The following is a 19737-nucleotide window of genomic DNA, read 5'->3' as shown; positions in this document are numbered from 1 at the left end:
ATATACATCTATACACACACATAAACATATATTTGTATATATGTGTACATACATATACATATACACACACCACATATATATATATATGTATATATATGTATATAGTCTATCTCCCCACATATAAGCTCCTTGATCACTCTTCCATCTGTATTTTTTTTATACCCAGAATACCTAACAGTGTCTAGAATGCAATCAGTGCTTAATAAATGTTATTTATTAACTGTATAAAACTCATCAGGGTACGTAAACTACAAAGTACAATAAGAAATGGTCACCACAAAGAATCAGAATGGGTTGGTCTAGCCTAGTACTTAGCACAGAGTAATATTTAATAAATGTTTTCCTTTATTCACTCATTTCATGCATGCATGCATTTATTTATTTACTCATTCGTTAAGTATAGACCATACCAGACTAATCTTATTTCTCTTTTTTGACCTGATAGGTCAGGAGAATGCTTTTAATATAGTAAACTATTTTAGCAAAACAATTAATAAAGTTTCTTCTCATGATATTCTTGGAGAAAAGATGGAAAGATATGAAACAGATAATTAGCTAGATTCAGAACTGGTTGTGTGAGTGTACGCAAAGAGAAGTTATTAAGGACTCAATGTTAGCTTAGAAGGAATTCTCCAGTAGAGGGCCCCAAAAGTTTTGATGTTTTTTAAGGCCCAAAGTTTTGACTCAAACAATATTCTTATAACGAATGATTCATTAAAAATCACATACTGAATGTCCTTTCTTCGAACTTTTGTATTCACTCTAGGTATTACCTGCATTGACACTGTGATCTCTTGGAGGGCAGCATCTGCCTCATCTTGCTTTGTTTTAAGTAATATGCTTTGCTCTCCAGCTTTCCTATTCAGTTCATCCACAAGAGCTTTGGCTTCATTGAGTTTAGACACACCAGCCTATAAAAATAAAACTAAATATTGATTGGGAATACCAAGAAACAAAGGAATTTTACCAAAACACAAATAAAGCTCAACTAATAGGTTCAATTTTAAAAGCTATGTTCATACAGCATTAGCTCTTGTTCTGAAGAAAATCTGTACTCCATTTCTACTTGTAATCATTAATAAAACTATGGTAATTAATGTTTTCAAAAGTATACAAACAAATTTTCAGAAAGAATGCAAACAGTTTTTAAAAGAACCAGATATTAAATAAAAATCCCTTTTCAAAAATGGAGTTAATAGGTCAGGATTTCCTGAAGAATGGGAGAAGTATCTACACCAATCTATGATAATCAACATTGACTGAATCTAAGAATAGGAGGGAGAAGAAAATGGAAAATGTCAGCCAGGAAAAACCTCCGCCCTGGGGAACCTACTCTTTCTACAGCCAATAAACCTACCTATGCCCTATTCCCACACCATTCTCCCAACTTGTTATTCCTCCTTTCTGTCCTGCCATTTCTCTGGAAGTTTGAATATCTGGAATCTTCCATTCCAAGCTAGAAATGATTGGTTTCTTATCAGTGCTTCCCTGCTTATAACCTTGGAAGGAGGAAGGGGGAAAAAAGGGAGGGCAAGAAAAAGAGGAGGACATTCAGATCCACCTAAGCAGGACTCCTAACCTCCCTATAAAATAAAAGAATCTGCCCTGATGTCTGAACTTCCTTAATAGTGTTACCAGAAGTATATAGTAAAGATGGATCCAGGAGAGTCTGAAGTAACAATGCTCCAAGTCACAAAAGCAGATTTGCACATGACCACAAAGATCATAAAGAATCCCCTCCTGCCACAGCACTAAGCCTGCTATGCTTGAAATTCATTGACGCCCCTCTTGGAGGGCTCAATCCCACTGAAGTGAAGAGAACTGTTGGGCTGCCATAGTTGAGAGGTTGCAGCTGCTGCTCCAGCATCCCTCTCTTGTTGTCTGTTCTTACTTTATCCTCCAGGTTCCCTTTGATGTCTCCAGTTATACCATGTGGACTTCTCTAAAATTTACAAAATGAAGGACTTTCATTCAGGATTTACTAGGCTACCTAATTCTCCTACAGAAGCCCTTTAGTTGATGCAACAGATCACAATCCCCAACACTAAAGGAAAACTAATCATTTCTATATTTCTATTGCATGAGATTGATTTCATCAGTGATCAGGCAGAAAAGATCTACAGGGTTTGAACTTACTTAGAAACTTTCAGACAAAGGACCAAGGTCCTCGTGGACAGGAATTGCTTCATTTTTTGTCTTGAAATTGTGCAAATCACAAGGTAGGAGTTTAATAAATGCTTGTTGATGGACTGATGGATGGAGAAAATGAAAGTAAGCTCTTGGAGAGCTAAGATCATAAAATTAACTCTTCTATACCTAGGAGACTTAAGTTTGTATGGAAATCAGGTATTAAGTAGCCTAGAAATAAACTCTGGCTTGTTTCCCTAACAAGCAAGCATATCTAGAGCTTTGGAGACAGAGATGTTATCTAAGGGTATAAAAGAAATAAATTCCTAAGCTGCTTCAAAGGACACTAGATATCAGTTCCGTTTGCGTCTACAACAATTTGAGAAATAAGAACAATCTAAGCAAAGAAAGGTGTCTAAAGGCATACAAGTTTGTTTTCTTGAAAAGATTTCCCAGAAGAGTATCAAATGATTGTGGATAAACTACCAAATTATTTAAATGTTTGTAAATAAAAGGTTTATTGGTAAATATCACCCATAACATTGTTTGTTAATAACTAGTTGATAATTACTCAAGAAGTAGGCATTTGAGTTCCTCAGAAATATGCATCAATGAAGTCCAAGATCACCACACAGTGGCCAAATAGAGTAAATGCTCTTTCATTGAGAAAAGTATAAATGGTATACACATACACACACACATACATATATTTATATATATATATGTATATATATATATATATAAAATCCACATACACACACATACACACACATATATACATATAAATATATATATATATATTTGTAATTCAGCACACCACTTACCCAAAAATAATTTATTCCATGCAATATTATATCTACTGTGAATACAGTAAAGAAAGACTCAACTGTCAAAGCAGTTTACTTAATCCTTCTATTTTATCTATAAATACAAATATTCAAAGTTCTTGTGTCCAAAATAAGTGCAATAAGAAGTTACTAATTCTTCACCTGCAAATGACTTTGTCTTTTTAACAACTCAGTTTTCTTGCTACTATTGATGGCAGAGTATACACGTAAAAAGGTCATATATCGGCTTGGTGTAGCTCCATATGCTTTACAAGTCTCATGAATAGCCAAAAAAGATTTTAGAAAATCATGATCCCCTAAAGTTAAAAAAAGAAATAATTTTTTTTTAATCAACATCATACCAGCACACAACCATTGCATTTTCAGTTGGCTTACCATACCATCAAAACATATTTGCCAAGAATTGCACATTGGCTGTTATAATGAATGTTTCTATTTTAAGGCTAAAACCAAGAATTTCCTCTTTTCCAAAGAGGAAAATACACTAAATGAATCTGTACATATATTCTCTTTCCCATAAGCTTGTTACATCTTGCTTGTTACATCTTTCTTATGCTCACTACATAACTTTTATCAATGAACACATACAAATCAAGAGACATTTTGAATGCAATAATGCAATTATGATGTTTGCATTTTAGATTGGTTCTACACTGTATTAATAAATAATAATGGCTCATGTTTATATAACACTTTGTAGTTTACAAAGTGCTTTCTTCCCAAAAATCCCTTTGGGTAAGAATACTATGTAATGCACCATCATGAACCAAAAGAAAAAACACTTAAAAAATCTTTCTCAGTTCCTAATGTAGGATCATAAGATTATATGACCTAAGTCTGGCAGAGAAGAAAAAAACATTCAGTTCAAACCCCTAATTTTATAGATTTTAAAAAAATAAGGAAGTGATTTGCTCAAGATCTCTCCAGTAGTAAGCAGCAAACCTTTGACTTGAACTTAAATTTCCTGATTAAAACACCCATGTCTTTCTACTAACAGCATTAATTAAAAATAAATTAGTTCAAAATGTTCAATACTGTACATACATGATTTTGTTCTTTACTTTAAAGTACATGGCATAATTTTTCAATAGAGAAGAGCATTGTTAAGAAAACACTTAATACCCACATGATTTGTTAAGCATTAAATAAATGAATTTATAATTATTTATTTACTGGGAGCCAGATTCTCAGACTGTTAACTTATATAAACATATAATGGGTTCAACAGATAGAAAGAGAGACAGACAGACACCACATCCTCCATGAAACCTTCCATGATTTCTCCAGCTGCCAGCACTTACCTTCCAAAATCACCTTAAGTATATTTTGTATCTACTTATGTGTATGGTATCTCTCCCGATAAAATGTAAGCTCCTTGAGATCAGGCACTGCTTCATTTTCATTTATACCCATGGAGAAGACACAGGCATGATGCCTGCAATGTGGGAAATGCTAATAAATGATTTTGACTAATTGCTCAACACAGGAAAAGGTGAGGATTTAAAAGACACATGGGAAAAAGTCGTCAATTCTCTTTGATTAAAGAAAGTAATAACTGACTTTGAAATCCTCCTCAGGGAGAATACCTAGATTCCCTTTCCCAGTATTCCTCAAGAAAGCAGGATGGTCAAAGGGCTATTCTGTAAAAAGTAGCCAAGTTTTTCTATGAGACCTGAGTATAAGCTAAACTGTACAACAGAATACACCAAGAATAAGAAAATATTGTAGAGACCACTAACATTAAACTAATTTGGAAGCCTTTTTTGCTTCTATGTTTTACGTACAACTAAAATTATTAAGTTTTTAAATGAGTGTTTTTAAAATGTAGTGGAAGAAGCAACTTTGATTTATATAAGATACACTATTAAGTTTGAGATTACTTATTTTGTTTTAATTTTTCACTTATTTAGTCTACAAATCAGAGTTATAACAACTTTCTCTGAAATGTTACCAGTGGGTTTTTTCTTTTCTTCTCTTCTTTTTTTTTTATTAGACTTTTCTTCACTGGATATTTCACTGAATAACATTTCAGGTATCTAAAATGAAAAATGATTTTTGAAAATTCAAAATCAATATGAATAATATTTAGACAAAGCTAAAATAAAATCAAGACCTTCATAAATATCATGGTATCGATAATTACAGTTTTCTTCCACAACTCACAGATTAACAGGAACAAACTGAATACATTTTTCTTTTCTTTCTTTTTTTTTAAAGGCTGTGTCTCCCTATCATATCTAAGCTAGAAGGTGGAAGTATAGTGGCTGGGACCATGATCAGCACAGAAGCTTTTACCTGCTCCATCTCTGACCTGGGACGATTTGCCCCACTTTAAACAGCGTTCACAGTGCTGATAATGAACTTAGCTAAAACACCCAATCCAATGCCTTTTAGCCTTGTTGCTAAAAACTTGATTTATTCACCAGAACTTATGTGATCCACCAACTTATCCAGAACTTAAATGATCTACTAGCATCAGCCTAGCAGAACACCTGGTCCCATCAATTTTTAAAAGGAAAAATTTCCTTGGCAAGATACGTGACAACTACTATATGAAGAAATGGTAACTAGGAACCAATTCCAATATAAGTACAGGGACCAGATCTGTGATTTCACTGATATAGGGAACTCTCAGGTGAGGAAACCCCTTTCTCCAGTGAAATTTGACATCTCTACGAAACTTATAATCTTAGAGAGTTGCCTAGAACTCTGAAAAATGAAGTGACTTGTCCAAGGTCACACAACCAAAAAGTGTCAAAGGGAGGATTTGAGTTTAGGTCTTCATGGTTTCAAGGCTGGTTCTCTATTCACCACAATACACTGTAACATACAGTATGAAAATGATTAGTCTGCAAAAATAAAAAACCAAGGAATTAGGAAGTGATTTAGGCTTAATTAGAAAATTATCAGTGAAAAATTATTTGTTGCATATAAGTCTTAAAAATGATACAATAATAATATTGGAGTGTTTCACACAGCATTCAGCCAATGAAATCCCTTGATAACATGCAGAGACAGAATACAAAAGAAAGAACACAGCAGAATTTCTTAACTTTCAATTAAAAATAATTATAATATAAAAGTAACTGGGTGCAATATTTTCTTTAAATTTCTAATTGTAAAATAATTAGGTGATTGGGGGAGGTGTATTTGAGAAGAGATTATTACATATTAATGTATATAATATATTTTTATTTTTAAGCAATGACACTAGTACTTCAGGTCCATTAAAAGTTACATTTTTCAAGAAAATTTAAGAGACTGAGATTTATGTTCTACCTTAGAAGATACCAAAAAACTTGTTTATTATAGGTAAGAATAATAGTGATTTGCTCTGGTGATCAATAATTTGGCAAGCTATACAAACTTCAAATAATCTTTGATCAGATACTTTCAACTTATTTCACCTTAAATAACAACAGAGAAATTTGACTTAATTAATGCTATTTCATAGTAATTTAATATGTTTTTAAAACAGCTATGCTAGTTTTTGAGTGAAATAAAACAATGTAGTAAGCTTTTCTTAATAATCTGGTGGTTCCTACTGACTAACTATAAATCTCTAGGTACACTCTTAAAGCAAAATCAGTGTAAATAGTTAACTAAAGTTTCAGTGTGGCATTTTGGAATCATGCACCACATCGTGTTCCTTTAAATTCTGTGGAAAACATTCTTCAGGATTTATCTTATATGATAAAAAGGGTCTCTAAGGAAAATTGTTAACTAGGAAACGATTATCCCTCCTTCCTCCTACATTCAGACATTATCATACTTCTGAAACCGGCCCCAATCTGTCATAGCACACTTTTAAAAGATTTTCTAAGCATGATTTTCTCTCTTCAGGCTTTCCACACCTCTTCCTAATTCCTCTGTCTCAGCTGAGAACCACACCTCTTACTTTACTGAGAAAACTGAGGCCATTAGTCTTGAGCTCCCTATTCCTTCCTCTGCATTCTTTATCTCAAAACCCTTCAACATCATCCCCCACTCTACTCCTTTTCCTCAGTTTCTGACGAGATGGCCCTTCTCCTGCCTTCTCATTTACTCTAGCAAACTGTCAACTCCATCATGCCTCTAATCTTCAACATCTCCCTATTTACTAGGTTCTTGCAAGTATGCCCACATCTTGAAAACCCTTCACTAAATCCTACCAACGTCTCAAAATAAGTACCTTACATCATCCTTCTCTTTTTCAGCCAAACTGAAAACTATTTAGATTTGCTGTTCATGCTTCCTCTCCTTTTCTCCTTAACCCTTGGCAATCTGGTTTCCAGTTTTATCATTCGACTGAAACTGCTCTCACCAAAGTCACCAATGATTCTTAATTTCAAAATCTGGTGGTCTCTCAGTTCTCATCCTTCTCAATATAATACTACATTTGGCACTTTTGACCTCCTCCTCTTCCTCCTCCTGCATACTTTTTCATGGATTTCTAGGGTGTACATGATACTGCCCCATTCTGGCTCTCCTCCCATCTACGTATTTGGGAAATAACAGCAACAACAACAATAACAACAACAACAACACTTAGATAGATCGATAGATAGATAGATAGATAGATAGATAGATAGATAGATAGATAGATAGACAGACATATATATATATATTATATATATATATATATATATACACACACACATGTATATATACATATTTTTAAATATGTACCAGGCACTGTGCTAAAACGCTTTACAGACATCTCATTTAATTCTCAGAACAACACTCTCTGAGGTAGGTGCTATAATCATTCCAATTTTATAGATGAGGAAACTGAGGCTAACAGAGATTAAGTGACTCGCTCAAGGTCACACAGCTACTAAGTGTCAGGGGCTAATTTGAATTCCTTGAGCAAGTAGACTGCACTATAACACCAGATGCCTCAAGAAATGTGTGCAGAATAGCAGGAAGACCAGTCTAGCTGGCCTGTTTGGCATTCCAAGTCTCCTGTACAAGTTCATCACTCATATCATGCCCCTTAACTATGGGTATTTCCTAAGGCTCTGTCCTATACCCTCTTATCTTCTACCTACACTCTCTCTCCTGATGATTTCATCAGCTCCTAAGGGCTCAGTCATCTTTTCTCTGCCAATGATGTACAGATAGAAAGACAAGATGTCCCAAAAGTCCTACTGCAGTTTTAAAATCTTCGGGACAAAGATCTTTGGGACATTTTCTATATCAAACCCCAGTCTCTCCTAACAACTTCAGTCTCCCATTACAAACTGCCCATTAGACACTTCAAAATGCTGTCCCTAGAGACATTTCTATCAAATAGGGAATTTCATTTTCTTGACTAAAAGAGGTCAGCAATGCCAAATGCAGTAGTTAGGTGGATAAAGGATGAGATCTAAGAAAAGATCATCAGATTTAGTAATTAAGACTTCCAATCTCTCAGCTTCCTAACCTTAAATTATCCTATCCTCTTCTCTGCTCATACCCCATTGGTTGCCAAATCTTGCTGTTTCTATCTTCCTAACATTATTTTTATCCGATCACTTTTCTCTATTCCCACTTTACTTCAGACTCTCATTGATTCTCATCAATTATTCAATGGCTTCCTAATTGGTCTCTGTACTCCAAAAGTCTATCCACACTCCAGTCTATCCTACACACTGCTGCCAAAATAATTTTTCTTAAGCACAGATAAGACTACATGTCACCTACTACTAAGTTAACTCCAGTGGCTTCCTGGATAAGATGTAAACTCTTCCTTTTAGTTTTTACAACCTGGCTCCACTCTATCTTTTAGCTTCATTTGACAATATTCCCCCTCCCTCACTTTGCAACCCAGCCAAACTGGCCCTTCTCTCTGTTCCTTGCACAAAACACCCTATCTCCCATGTTCATGCCTTTGCACTGTCTGTCCCCCATCACTGGAATGCACTCCCTCCTCACATCTGTCTCAGAGAAACCCCCTATTTCTTCAAAATATAGTTCAAGCAGCCCATAGAAGCTTTTCCTGATCCCCCAGCATCTAGTTCCCTTATTCTCAAACTACTGTGTGTTTAGCTATGTTGTATTTATTCCTATTTATTCTCTCTCTATTCATTCTGTATGCATGGATACATTTCCTTGTTATCTCCCCCTTAGAATGTCTTGTGACATTCTTGTGACATTCACTCCTTGTGAGTATGTATTATTTTACTCATTGTATAGTTATCTCCAGTGTCTACTATACCTCCTGGCACGTAGTAGGCATTTCCTATTTGTTGTTTGATTGATTTTTAAAAGAATCTAAAGATTAAATGATTATTTTGACATGGTTTCTTCTAATTTTTCTATTATATTTTTATGACATGTTTATCATTATCTGTAGCCATCACAAATAGATAAAGAACTTATTAAGCACTTACTAGTTGCCAGGTACTGTGACAAACACTTAAGATATATATACAAGCAAGATACGTCTTTATAGACATTCTTCTTGTTATTCAAAGAGAGAAGATGGAAAATTGTTATCCATATGAATATCTATATGTTATCTGTGTTATGGTTAAATTATTATAACAAGAACTAAATCAACATTATCAAAACTGTTAGAGAATATTATTTTGTACAAAAAATGTACTCATTTACTTAAAGAATATTATTTTGTACAAAGAACGTACTCATTTACTTTTCACAATTTTATTAGATGGCAAACTTACCTTTTTCATACTGTTATCTGACCAACTCTCCATCCACAATACCTGGCATTTCTTATGTAAAGCAGGATTACTCTCACAGTTTATTGTAAAATTTAAGCTGGCAGAATCCATTATCAAGACTATATGCAAATTCTGCTGGATCTCTAAAGAATTTAAAAAATGATAGAAAAATTTTAGGGTAAACAGGTATCTAAACTTTTTGGATAAATTGAAATTATTGTTTAGGAACCTTTTGTAAACTACACAACAATAACCAAAGGTTTCAGAAAAATCCATTACAACCTAAGCATTCAAATAATTTTCAAACGAGGTATTTTATTTATTACATGAAAGTGAATGGGGAGGTCAAGGTTCAATGGACATTACATTTATTTTGTTCTTATTTAACTGTACACTCTATCTAGCATATTTCCCGACATTTTACATGTTTGTAAAATGTCTAAAAGAGGAAAAAAATGTATAAATAATTAAATGTATATAAACTTTGATACTTACGAAAGCTAGTGAACAAAACAATGCTTAATTAAAATTTACTTATTTTATACAATTTATATTTTTACTATTCAATGAACTATTAATCCATTTTCCTTACTGTAGGTAAAGTAATTGAAGACTGGTCCAGTAAAGCCATCCTGTGAAGCCTGATCTTTTAAAGGAGACAGTAAGGGTTCTAACTCTTCAAGAGAATATAGTCCAGGAACTTCACCTACAAAAAGAATGATACAGAGCATTTTAATTAAACTTAAGTGCATTATTTAATCCATAGAGTGGTTTTTTTTTCCAACACTGAATTCTGAAAGTTATTAGTGATAACCCTACCTCCTCATTACCATTACTACCATGGTTCAGATCTTTATCATCTCACATCTGAACTATTACAGTAGCTTTCTAAATTATTTCTTTGCCTCCAATCTCTCACCACTCTATTATATCACGAAACTATTTCCAGATTATTTAAGACTTCAGAATGAGATGATTTTGAAAATGTGAGCATTCCTAACCCAATGCAGATCACAACTCCTTTCTTCTTTGACATTTTGTCTTCATAGACTACCATGACTGAAAAAATTTATATTCTGCAGACTTCCTCACAATGAGCCTCTGAATTTGCTTAGGTACTCAGGCAATAGATGTATAATAAATAAATATGATTCATACTTCAAGTCTTTCTAGATTGGCAGGGGATGAATAAAATGAATGAATGAAGAAGCATTTGTCAAGCACTTACTAGGCACAGGACATTGTGTTAAATGCTGGATATATAAACATAAAAGATAGTAACTGCTCTCAAGGAGCTCACATGTGAATAGGGGAGAAAACATATAAGGTTTCAGCATCATTAGATGAAAATGTCCAATGGTCCTTGGGATACAGTGGTAAAGTAGATGCCTCTTCTTTAATGTCATCCAATGATCAAATCATACCAAATTTTGTACTCTAACCACAAAGCCTTTAAGGGGGAAAAAAGAATTATTTACATGCCACAATGAGGCATCAAAGTAAGACTTCAGTAGAAGTATTTTAGTAGAGTTTTAATGCCAGATTAATTTACCTAAAATATTGGCTTTCATCCAGTTTAAAACAACAACAATTCAAAAACTTTCAATGGTTCCCCATTCTCTCCAAGGTAAAATAGCAAGGCATTCAAGGCCCCAATCTATTTTTTAAACTTTACAGTTTGTGATTTTCTTACATGAATCATTTGCTAGCACGCCATTACTTACACTGCTTCCATTACCTAGCATGCCCTTCCACCAATCAAACCTTGGCTTCTATCACCTATCTCAAAATGGTGTCTCCTTCCTCAGAACTCCTCTAGCACTTAGTGCTAGCATTTATTCACTTAGCATTCATTTTGGTACTGAAAACAACACTGATTACTCAAAATATATGCTTTTAGGTTTTTGTTTGGGTCATTAAGAATGGATATGAATAGATTTTTGGAATCTTCAATCAATTCAGGATATGTTAATAAAAATTGACTTGACTTGAATAAAAAGGAACTCAATCTGGGACTATTATTACTATTTTTTAAATGATTTTTTTCAATCAACAAAAATCTATCATCGCTCCCCTCCTCTTCAAAAAAACAAAATTTCTGTTGTAATCATATATACTTAAGCAAAATAAAATCCCTCATTGGCCATGTCCAATGTCACACATACACAACACGGATATGTATGCATATGTATATGTACATATAGATCACATACAGAGATTGAGATAGAGATCTATGGATATCAATCTGTACTACGAGTGTCACTTCTATATCAAGAGGTAGAAGGCATGTTCCCTCATAAATCTTCTGCAATAGCGGTTGGCTACTTAATTGATCAGAATTCCTAAATCTTTCAAAGTTGTGTCTTTAAAATATATTATTCCTATATAAACTGTCCTCCTAGTTCAGCTTACCTAACTCTGTATCAGTTCATACAAATCTTCCCAGGTTTCTCCAAAACCATTCCTTTCATCATTTCTTATATCACAACAGTAGTTTGCCATATCTGTAAACCCCTTTGCAAATTTTAAAGCTCTCTATAAATACCAGCCATTATTATTTAATTTTTTCTAACACATCTTCAGTAATTTCCTGCCTTCTTAAGTGAAATATATTGAGTATAATCTGACCTTTTCTTCATAAGTCAGTTTCATTATGGCAAATATGTTTGGGAAATATGTTGTGATAACGAGTGAATACTGCCCAAGAGTACTGAATTCTACTGTTTGGGGCACTGATTGCAGACTGGAAAGGTGTAGCGCACACACACACAACACACACACACAACACACACACACACACACACAATAGAGAATGCTATTACTCCAATAGCTACAGCAGCGATGAGTTTGCTTCCCATCTTTGTGTTGGTGATCTCTTCTCCCTCAGTCAGAGCAGCACCCCTGTTAGTGATATCACTTCAAATAACTCCTCTCAATTCTCTGTTCCTTCTTATCTCTTCTATATACCATTTCTTCTTCAAAATAGCTCAGCCTTCGTACAAAAAGTTGTGCCATGTACAGACTATACCTACAATAATTGTATTCTAGGTATATATCTGTTGTTGGATATTGAGAGGCTGCTTCGATGGGCCAAAAAAGGTCTTCTGAGATGAGGAGAGAGAGTCAGATAATCTGGAAACCTTGGGTTCTGAGGTCTGAATTCTAGATAGTTGAGGTTCTATTATGGTAAATGCAAATTATACGTTGAAAATTTTTGGACAAACTGAGTTGATTGGTAAAGTTAAACTACCCATATCAATATAGACCGGTGGCTCTTTTCTGTTCTAAGCTTTAAAGTTATAGAGAAGTCCCTAGGAACACTGGGAGGTTAGGTTATTTTCTGAGGGCCACACCTCTAGGACAGGTCAAAGGAAGGTCAGGAACCTAGGTCTTCCTGATCCTGAGGCTGGCATCTTCAGACCACACTATGCCATGCTGTATTTCTTTTTTTTTTTTTATCATAATAAAGAGTTTAATACGCTTACACTGTGGCTTAAAGCTTATATCACTATGTTCTCTAAATCTCATTCCGCTTTTCTTCCATTTCTAAGAAGGCCAGAACAAATCTCAAAAACAGAAAAACAAATTTCTGGCATGTGACTCCCTTAAGTATCACAGCACATCAGAGCTGGAAGGGAACTTCTGAAGATGAGGAAACTGAGGTCTAGAGAGATCAAGTAATTTGTTCCAAGGCCATGCAAACTATTAATGGCAGAGGTTAAACTCAAAACCTTGCTCTCTTTCCCCTACACCATGCTGTCTTCATTATTTAATTTAACATGTATTAAACATTTACAACACATAAAGGTACTTGCAACCCATTTTGTTTGTTATTTCATAAGTAAAAATGCTTCTTTTCTGTGTACTTCCCACAGCATTCGCTATAATGCTTTCTACATAGTAGGTACAGATCCAGTGACATGTTTCCTAAAAGATAAAGTTCAGTAATTAATAAAAGTCGTTGAAAATCACCAACATGATTTTATTCTTCTTGGTCCTGACATTTCTCAAAATATAGAAATATATTTAATATACAAATCAATGTTTTTATTAAATATATTTCCCCAAATTTTATGTCTCAACTATACTTAACTACACTGACTTAATGAAAATTATACTCAAAGGGATTTAAGAATTACATCTAGAGGACGACGGGGGAAAAAAGAAAGAAAAGAAAAAAGAATTACATCCAGAACACTTCACACAATGCATTTTCACTTGTGAAATTATGCATTCATGAACAATAAACATTCCCTACCCACCTGAAGATAAAAGACTGTTGATCATCTCTAAGAATGTAGGATGAACAAACTGGTAGTCCTCAAGAAGTAAAACTACTTGCTGAGCTTCAATGCCTGCAAGATGCAGTACCTGCCAATAAAGAGATACATTTTTAGTAATCAATCAATCAATCAATATTAATTAAGCACTCAGTATCTGCCAAGCACCGTACTAGGAGCTGTGGCATATTCTGGGCTTTAAATAATAGACATACAGGAATTTAAAATTCTTAAAAGTTAAACATGCTGAAACATACTTCAAAATTTGATTTGTTTCAGTTTAGATCTGTGATTTCATAAGCATAGAGAGCTCCCAGTAAGAATACTCCTACCAATGACAATCCTCAGTTGCTCCACAAACATATATTCTTAGGGAGTTACCCTGGACACAGAGAGGTTAAATGATCAGTCTAGGTCACCCAATCAATATGTCAGCGGTGGGATTAGAACCCAGATCCTCCTAACTCAAACGCCAGCTCTCTGTCCATTATGCCAAGTTCCCCATCAACTCATATTATACTTAAGAATTATAAGCAGATTGATTCACATATTTATGTTATTTTGATTTTTTGATTTTTATACTTTAATAAAATTAAAAACCAGACACTGGCAGCACTAACTCAATGACAAATCCAGTCTATGGCTAAATTTCATGAATGTGGAAAACAAGTCATATTATGCTCGAGATATTAAAGCAGTGCCTATAGCTTTAGCCTGCTCACCCTTCCAAACTGTACTAACACATCCACCCTCATATGCCTACTTGATAGCCCATCATTTCTCTGCATTTCAATTTTACAAAGCAAAGGAAAGATGGGGTATTTTTCATGTTTCAAACACCACAATTTTAAACTCATAAGAAAATGAAATGTAAAAATTAAAATAAAAATTATCTTTGTAAGAGACTTTTAAAGGTTCTGCAAAAAGCATTTTACATATTCTAAGAGGTCAAATCATATAAATTCATTAACTATTAAAAATAAAATTAAACAGCAACAGATAAGAAGTTACTCACATGTTTGAGATCGTTCTTAAATTGCTTCAGCTCATACCCTCGAGAAATTTTGGGAGAAATCAGCACAGCTCCATGCATGTGGCTGACTAATGAAGTGATAGTCCGACGCCCCACACCACTGCGCCCAGCTAAGAGAAGTGATCCTCCAGGAAAACTCAGCACTCTGTCTATCCTAGACATATACTCCAGAACTTCTTGGAAAAGCAAAATGTCTAAATCCTGGTTGTCTCGTCCATAATGAATAATGCCCTTTGAAGAATCATAAGACAATATTTATATAATTATGTCCAAGTACAAACCAATTTCTAATTTTTTGCAACCAGCAGAAATAAAGAGTGATACTTTGTCATCTCCCAAGCTTATTTTTTGTCAGGTACTACTGTTTTATACGCTTATCACAGAAACGTGCCCTAGAATAAAATTCCGAATTCCTCCTTAAACATCTAATGATATGGAGCACTATCTGAACAACTACTAAAAACAGTACCAGGTAACAGAAGTTACTCAGTTAAAAATAAACCACCACCCCCCGAAAAAAAAAAACCACATTTCATACCAATTATGTGTTGTGCCAGGAAGTGACAAAGGCATCAAGGTCTAAGGATATATTCCCTACCCTCAAGCCATTTACAATCTTAATATAGGATAATGGGAGAAAAGATGTTTACCTGAGTAACCATAATATAAACTATAATGTGAGTACATGAAAGAAGTACACATGAAGTACTATGAAAATATTGAGGAGAAAGAGAGATCAACGTAGTTAAATCAGGATAGCCTTCCTCACAGATGTGGCATTTGGGCTGAATCTTGAAGAATGGAAAGCATTAAATCCTCTCAAATTACCATTAGTTTTTAGAAATCTAAATTATGTACATGTATAATTAGTGAAATAACACATCCTAGAAAACCACCTAAATGGCTTGAAAATCCTATGTGCACTGTCTATGCCAGTGTTTCCAAAATTCCAATATCCTATCTCTTGAGCAGGATAGCAGGGTTCTTAGAACCAGACTGAAGTTGAATGGGAAATCATAGGTTCATGGTTATCACTGTAAGTGACCTTGGACTATTTTTCCAACCCCCACATTTTATAAATATGCAAACCGAGACAAAGGAAGGGTATGTAACTTGCCCAAGGTCACAAATGTAAGAATTGGGAATAGAACCCAGGATCTCTGACCCCAAGGCCAGTGCTTTCCCCACTGTACTTTGTTGCTTCCCTAAACCATATACTTGCCCTAGGTTAAGGGTACAAAGAACGAAGAACATGGAGAGAAAAAAACAAATCAGAAGATACAGAAGAGGGTTAGCCTTACTGAATTATTCTATCACCCACAGAGCTTGTAATTTCCATAGTTCTTACCAACATAGATTCCAGTTCTTTTTTTTTTTTAAGCTGACCCCTACTGATAACCAAAGGTTTGCCATTTGTTTTACCATCACTCACCTTCTCCTTTAAAACTAAATTAAAATGGGAAAAAAGAACTGCAGGAACTACTCCCACATCTCATTCAACATTCCTCTTCAATGAAATGATATTTTTATAGCTATACAAATAAATGCTTTTTTTGGTTCACTCTACTTGAATCTAGTTGGTTTCTCCTTCTCCAAAGTATAAACTGTGAAAAGTTATGGGTTGTGTTTATTTGTACTTTTATCCTTAAGCACCTCATATAACTGAATGGGTGCTCAATAATTATTTTTAAATGCTGTTGATGATGACCAAATCACAAATCAAATTAACTATTCTTGCCATACCTTTTTAATAACATCTCTGAGATCTGTAGAATTCAATTTTCCAAGTGGTTTTCCATGGGGAGGTAATGGCTGTCCTGGTGCTGTCCTCACTCCTGCATCATGTCGCGCTCCCCAGGTTACATAAAAGCTATCTATACAAATACACATGTCCAAAGCAATATGAAAATACAGCTAAAATCACTGGCTATTGTGATCTCAGTGGTGTCATATTTTCCCTTCATTATGGACTACTAATAACATAATTTCAGTAGATTTCAGTCATGTCCAAGTCTTCATAACTCCATTTGGGGTTTTCTTGGCAAAGATACTGGAGCGGTTTGCCATTTCCTTCTCCAACTCATTTTACAGATCAGGAAACTGAGGCAAACAAGGTTAAGTGATTTGCCCAGGGTCACACAGGTAGTAAGTGTATGAGGCCAGATTTGAGCTTAGGAAAATGAGTCTTCCTGCCTTCAGACCCAGTATTCTATCCACTGCACCACCCAGCTACTACACTATTTAAAAAACAAGTTAATAAGTATTCTAAACTAATCCCAAAAATGTCAAGACTAAAATTCAAGCAATAGATTTGATTTAAATTTTCTAAATAATACAAATCAATGGTATTTTAAAAGTCTGTGTATACCAAAATGCTCAACAGGTAGGAAGAAAACAGATATCCTCTGATAAGTTCTTAAGTTCCATACTCAAGCTCTGGCTATATGAATCGTTAAAACTAAAGAAAAGTACTCCTGAAATAATTTTGAAAGACACTGTTTATTATAACCATTAATGGCCATCAAATTAAAGGTCATTTCATACCATATCAGAAACCATTTTCAGAGGATGAACAATCTTGAATTTTATTTCCATGCCAAAAGTGGGAAACTAGTGTGAAGCAAGCTAAGATAAATTCAAAGTTTCCAATTAATTATAACCTACTCACAAGAAAGGTATGAAAACACTGGGGTTCAGTAAAGTACCACTAAAACAAAAAAATGGAAGCCATAGCAATAGAACTTGGAGAAAACATAAACTTCGATTTGCCTCATTAGTGAACCTTGTTATTGGAAGGAAAACAAAAGCCACATTCAACATATATATTGTTTATGAAATAGTAACCAAAAAAAAAAAATAAGGAATTCTCTATATTAAAAAAACAAAGATATAAACATTATAATCATGGACCCCTCAGGGGACCTCAAAACATACCAAATATTAGGGAGTTTACTTATCCAGAGCACATAGCACTTATCTTGCAGGACTCCGATTTCTTCAGATTCTAATTGCATACTTAAATAGACCCCATTGTCCTAAGCAAAACAGAGCCTTAATACTGAACTCAGAATTAAAAATGCCAGTCATTTAAGATCCAAAAAGTCTTTCATTACTAAGGTGGAAGGAGCTAGTAACATTTAAATTGTCATTAAGCTCCAAACTAGTGCTAACACAATACCAAGTCTTTCACAGCTCTAACTTTCTCAATCATAAATTCCAACTGGATTATTCCAAACTGGTATAGAAAGTCCCAAAGCCTAGCTAGACTTCACCCCCTCAACTCCAAATCTTGGATTAAACCTAGACAAACCCTACCACATAGTCCTGTTAGTTACAAAGCCTAAGTTAGGTTTTTGTTTTTAGCTGAAGCCCAGAGACTGGCATAAAGCCAAGATTAGAACAAGTAACAATATTTCTGATTTAATGTTATAGAAGAAAAATACTATCCAGATATTACAACTAAAGATAATCACGGAATCTCATCTTTTACTTAATGTCAAGTTAACAAACATTTCTTGCAGAGAAAGAAGATAGAGGATCTTATCTTTCAATGCAAATGAAATCAACAAGCACTTACCGAGTGCCAACCATGTGAGAGTACTTTCATGGTAAAATAATTCCATCCTTCGGATTTTTAGGACATTGCTACTAAAGATAACTTTGTTTTTGTTTTTGTTTTGTTTTGTTTTGTTGTGAGGCAATTGGGGTTAAATGACTTGCCCAGAGTCACACAGATAGTGAGTGTTATGTGTCTGAGGCTGCATTTGAACTCAGGTCCTCCTGGATCCAGGGCCAGTGCACTATCCACTGTACCACCTAGATTCCCCCTTAAAGAAAACTTTCACTTTTTTTTTTTGCACAATTATAGGCAAGAATGACTCTTCTTGTTTACTAAGTGCTGACCAATCTTAATTCTCTGTATTAAAATTACATGAAGTTTTACCGTATTCAGAAAATGAAGGAAATTTATTAGAAATATGAGCTGATTAAACCAAAAAAAGGAAAAGATCTCTCTCAAACTTCATTGATAAATTTTTGGTAGTAACTATATGCTACAGTATGTATTTTTTTTGGTAGTAACTACATGCTACAGTATGTATTTTTAGCATACACACCTGCCATATTATCCAATATATCTGAACCCCAATCTCCTTGGAAGACAGATGTTAAAATACCATCGAATAAATGGAGTTCCTTTGCACCAACAATTTTGTCACGAAACAAACGATGACCTTCATACACCACAATTTCCAGCACATAATCTAGTGGATGATTTGATGATACTAAAAAGTGCAAAACAGTTTTTCAGCTGCATTTTAATAAACACTTTGAATCTCAAAATAATGTTAGAAATAATCAGAGAAATAAAGCCTACATACCAGAAATGTAGCATCAGAAAGATACAATAAAAGGGAAAAAAATCATTATTTTCATTTTCCATGAAAGTGTGTGCACATTTATTCAGCATATGTTACCTGTAACATTATTACTCACTTAATCACTTCCATAGGGTCAGCTACCTTTCAAGGATTACATTTGTATAGAACAGGACTAAAGGCAGGAGAATAGAAAAATATGACCTTTTTAAGGTCATCAAAAACACTAAGAAACTATTCTACAAAGATAGTAGCAAATAATGTTTCCTATATTCTTTACCTCCAATTTTCACTACAACTATTTTTCATTATATTCCTGAATGCCTCCCCAAAACCAACATGTACTCAAAGAAACGGAAAACTACTATATTTGGCACAACTGTTTTTTTTTACCATATTATAAATCATCATTTAAATGTGCTTAAA

The 19737-nt window shown here is 34.2% G+C and overlaps 1 protein-coding gene across 1 annotated transcript in view; it reads right to left on the bottom strand.

The window, feature by feature from the left end:
- The window catches only part of DYNC2H1 (dynein cytoplasmic 2 heavy chain 1), a 370089-nt gene that overhangs the window by 208333 nt on the left and 142019 nt on the right, over positions 1–19737 (bottom strand). Inside the window, 9 exon segments of the mRNA XM_020996144.2 lie at positions 774–911; positions 3117–3271; positions 4927–5011; positions 9623–9765; positions 10215–10328; positions 13885–13993; positions 14918–15166; positions 16679–16809; positions 19051–19218. Of these exon segments, the coding sequence (XP_020851803.1) occupies positions 774–911; positions 3117–3271; positions 4927–5011; positions 9623–9765; positions 10215–10328; positions 13885–13993; positions 14918–15166; positions 16679–16809; positions 19051–19218 (1292 nt within the window).

Source organism: Phascolarctos cinereus, unplaced genomic scaffold, assembly GCF_003287225.1.
Source record: "Phascolarctos cinereus isolate Bilbo 61053 unplaced genomic scaffold, phaCin_HiC Scaffold_726;HRSCAF=1367, whole genome shotgun sequence".
Classification (NCBI taxonomy): domain Eukaryota; kingdom Metazoa; phylum Chordata; class Mammalia; order Diprotodontia; family Phascolarctidae; genus Phascolarctos; species Phascolarctos cinereus.
Note: the sequence above shows the minus strand (reverse complement) of the source record. Positions and strands in the feature narration are given on the sequence as shown.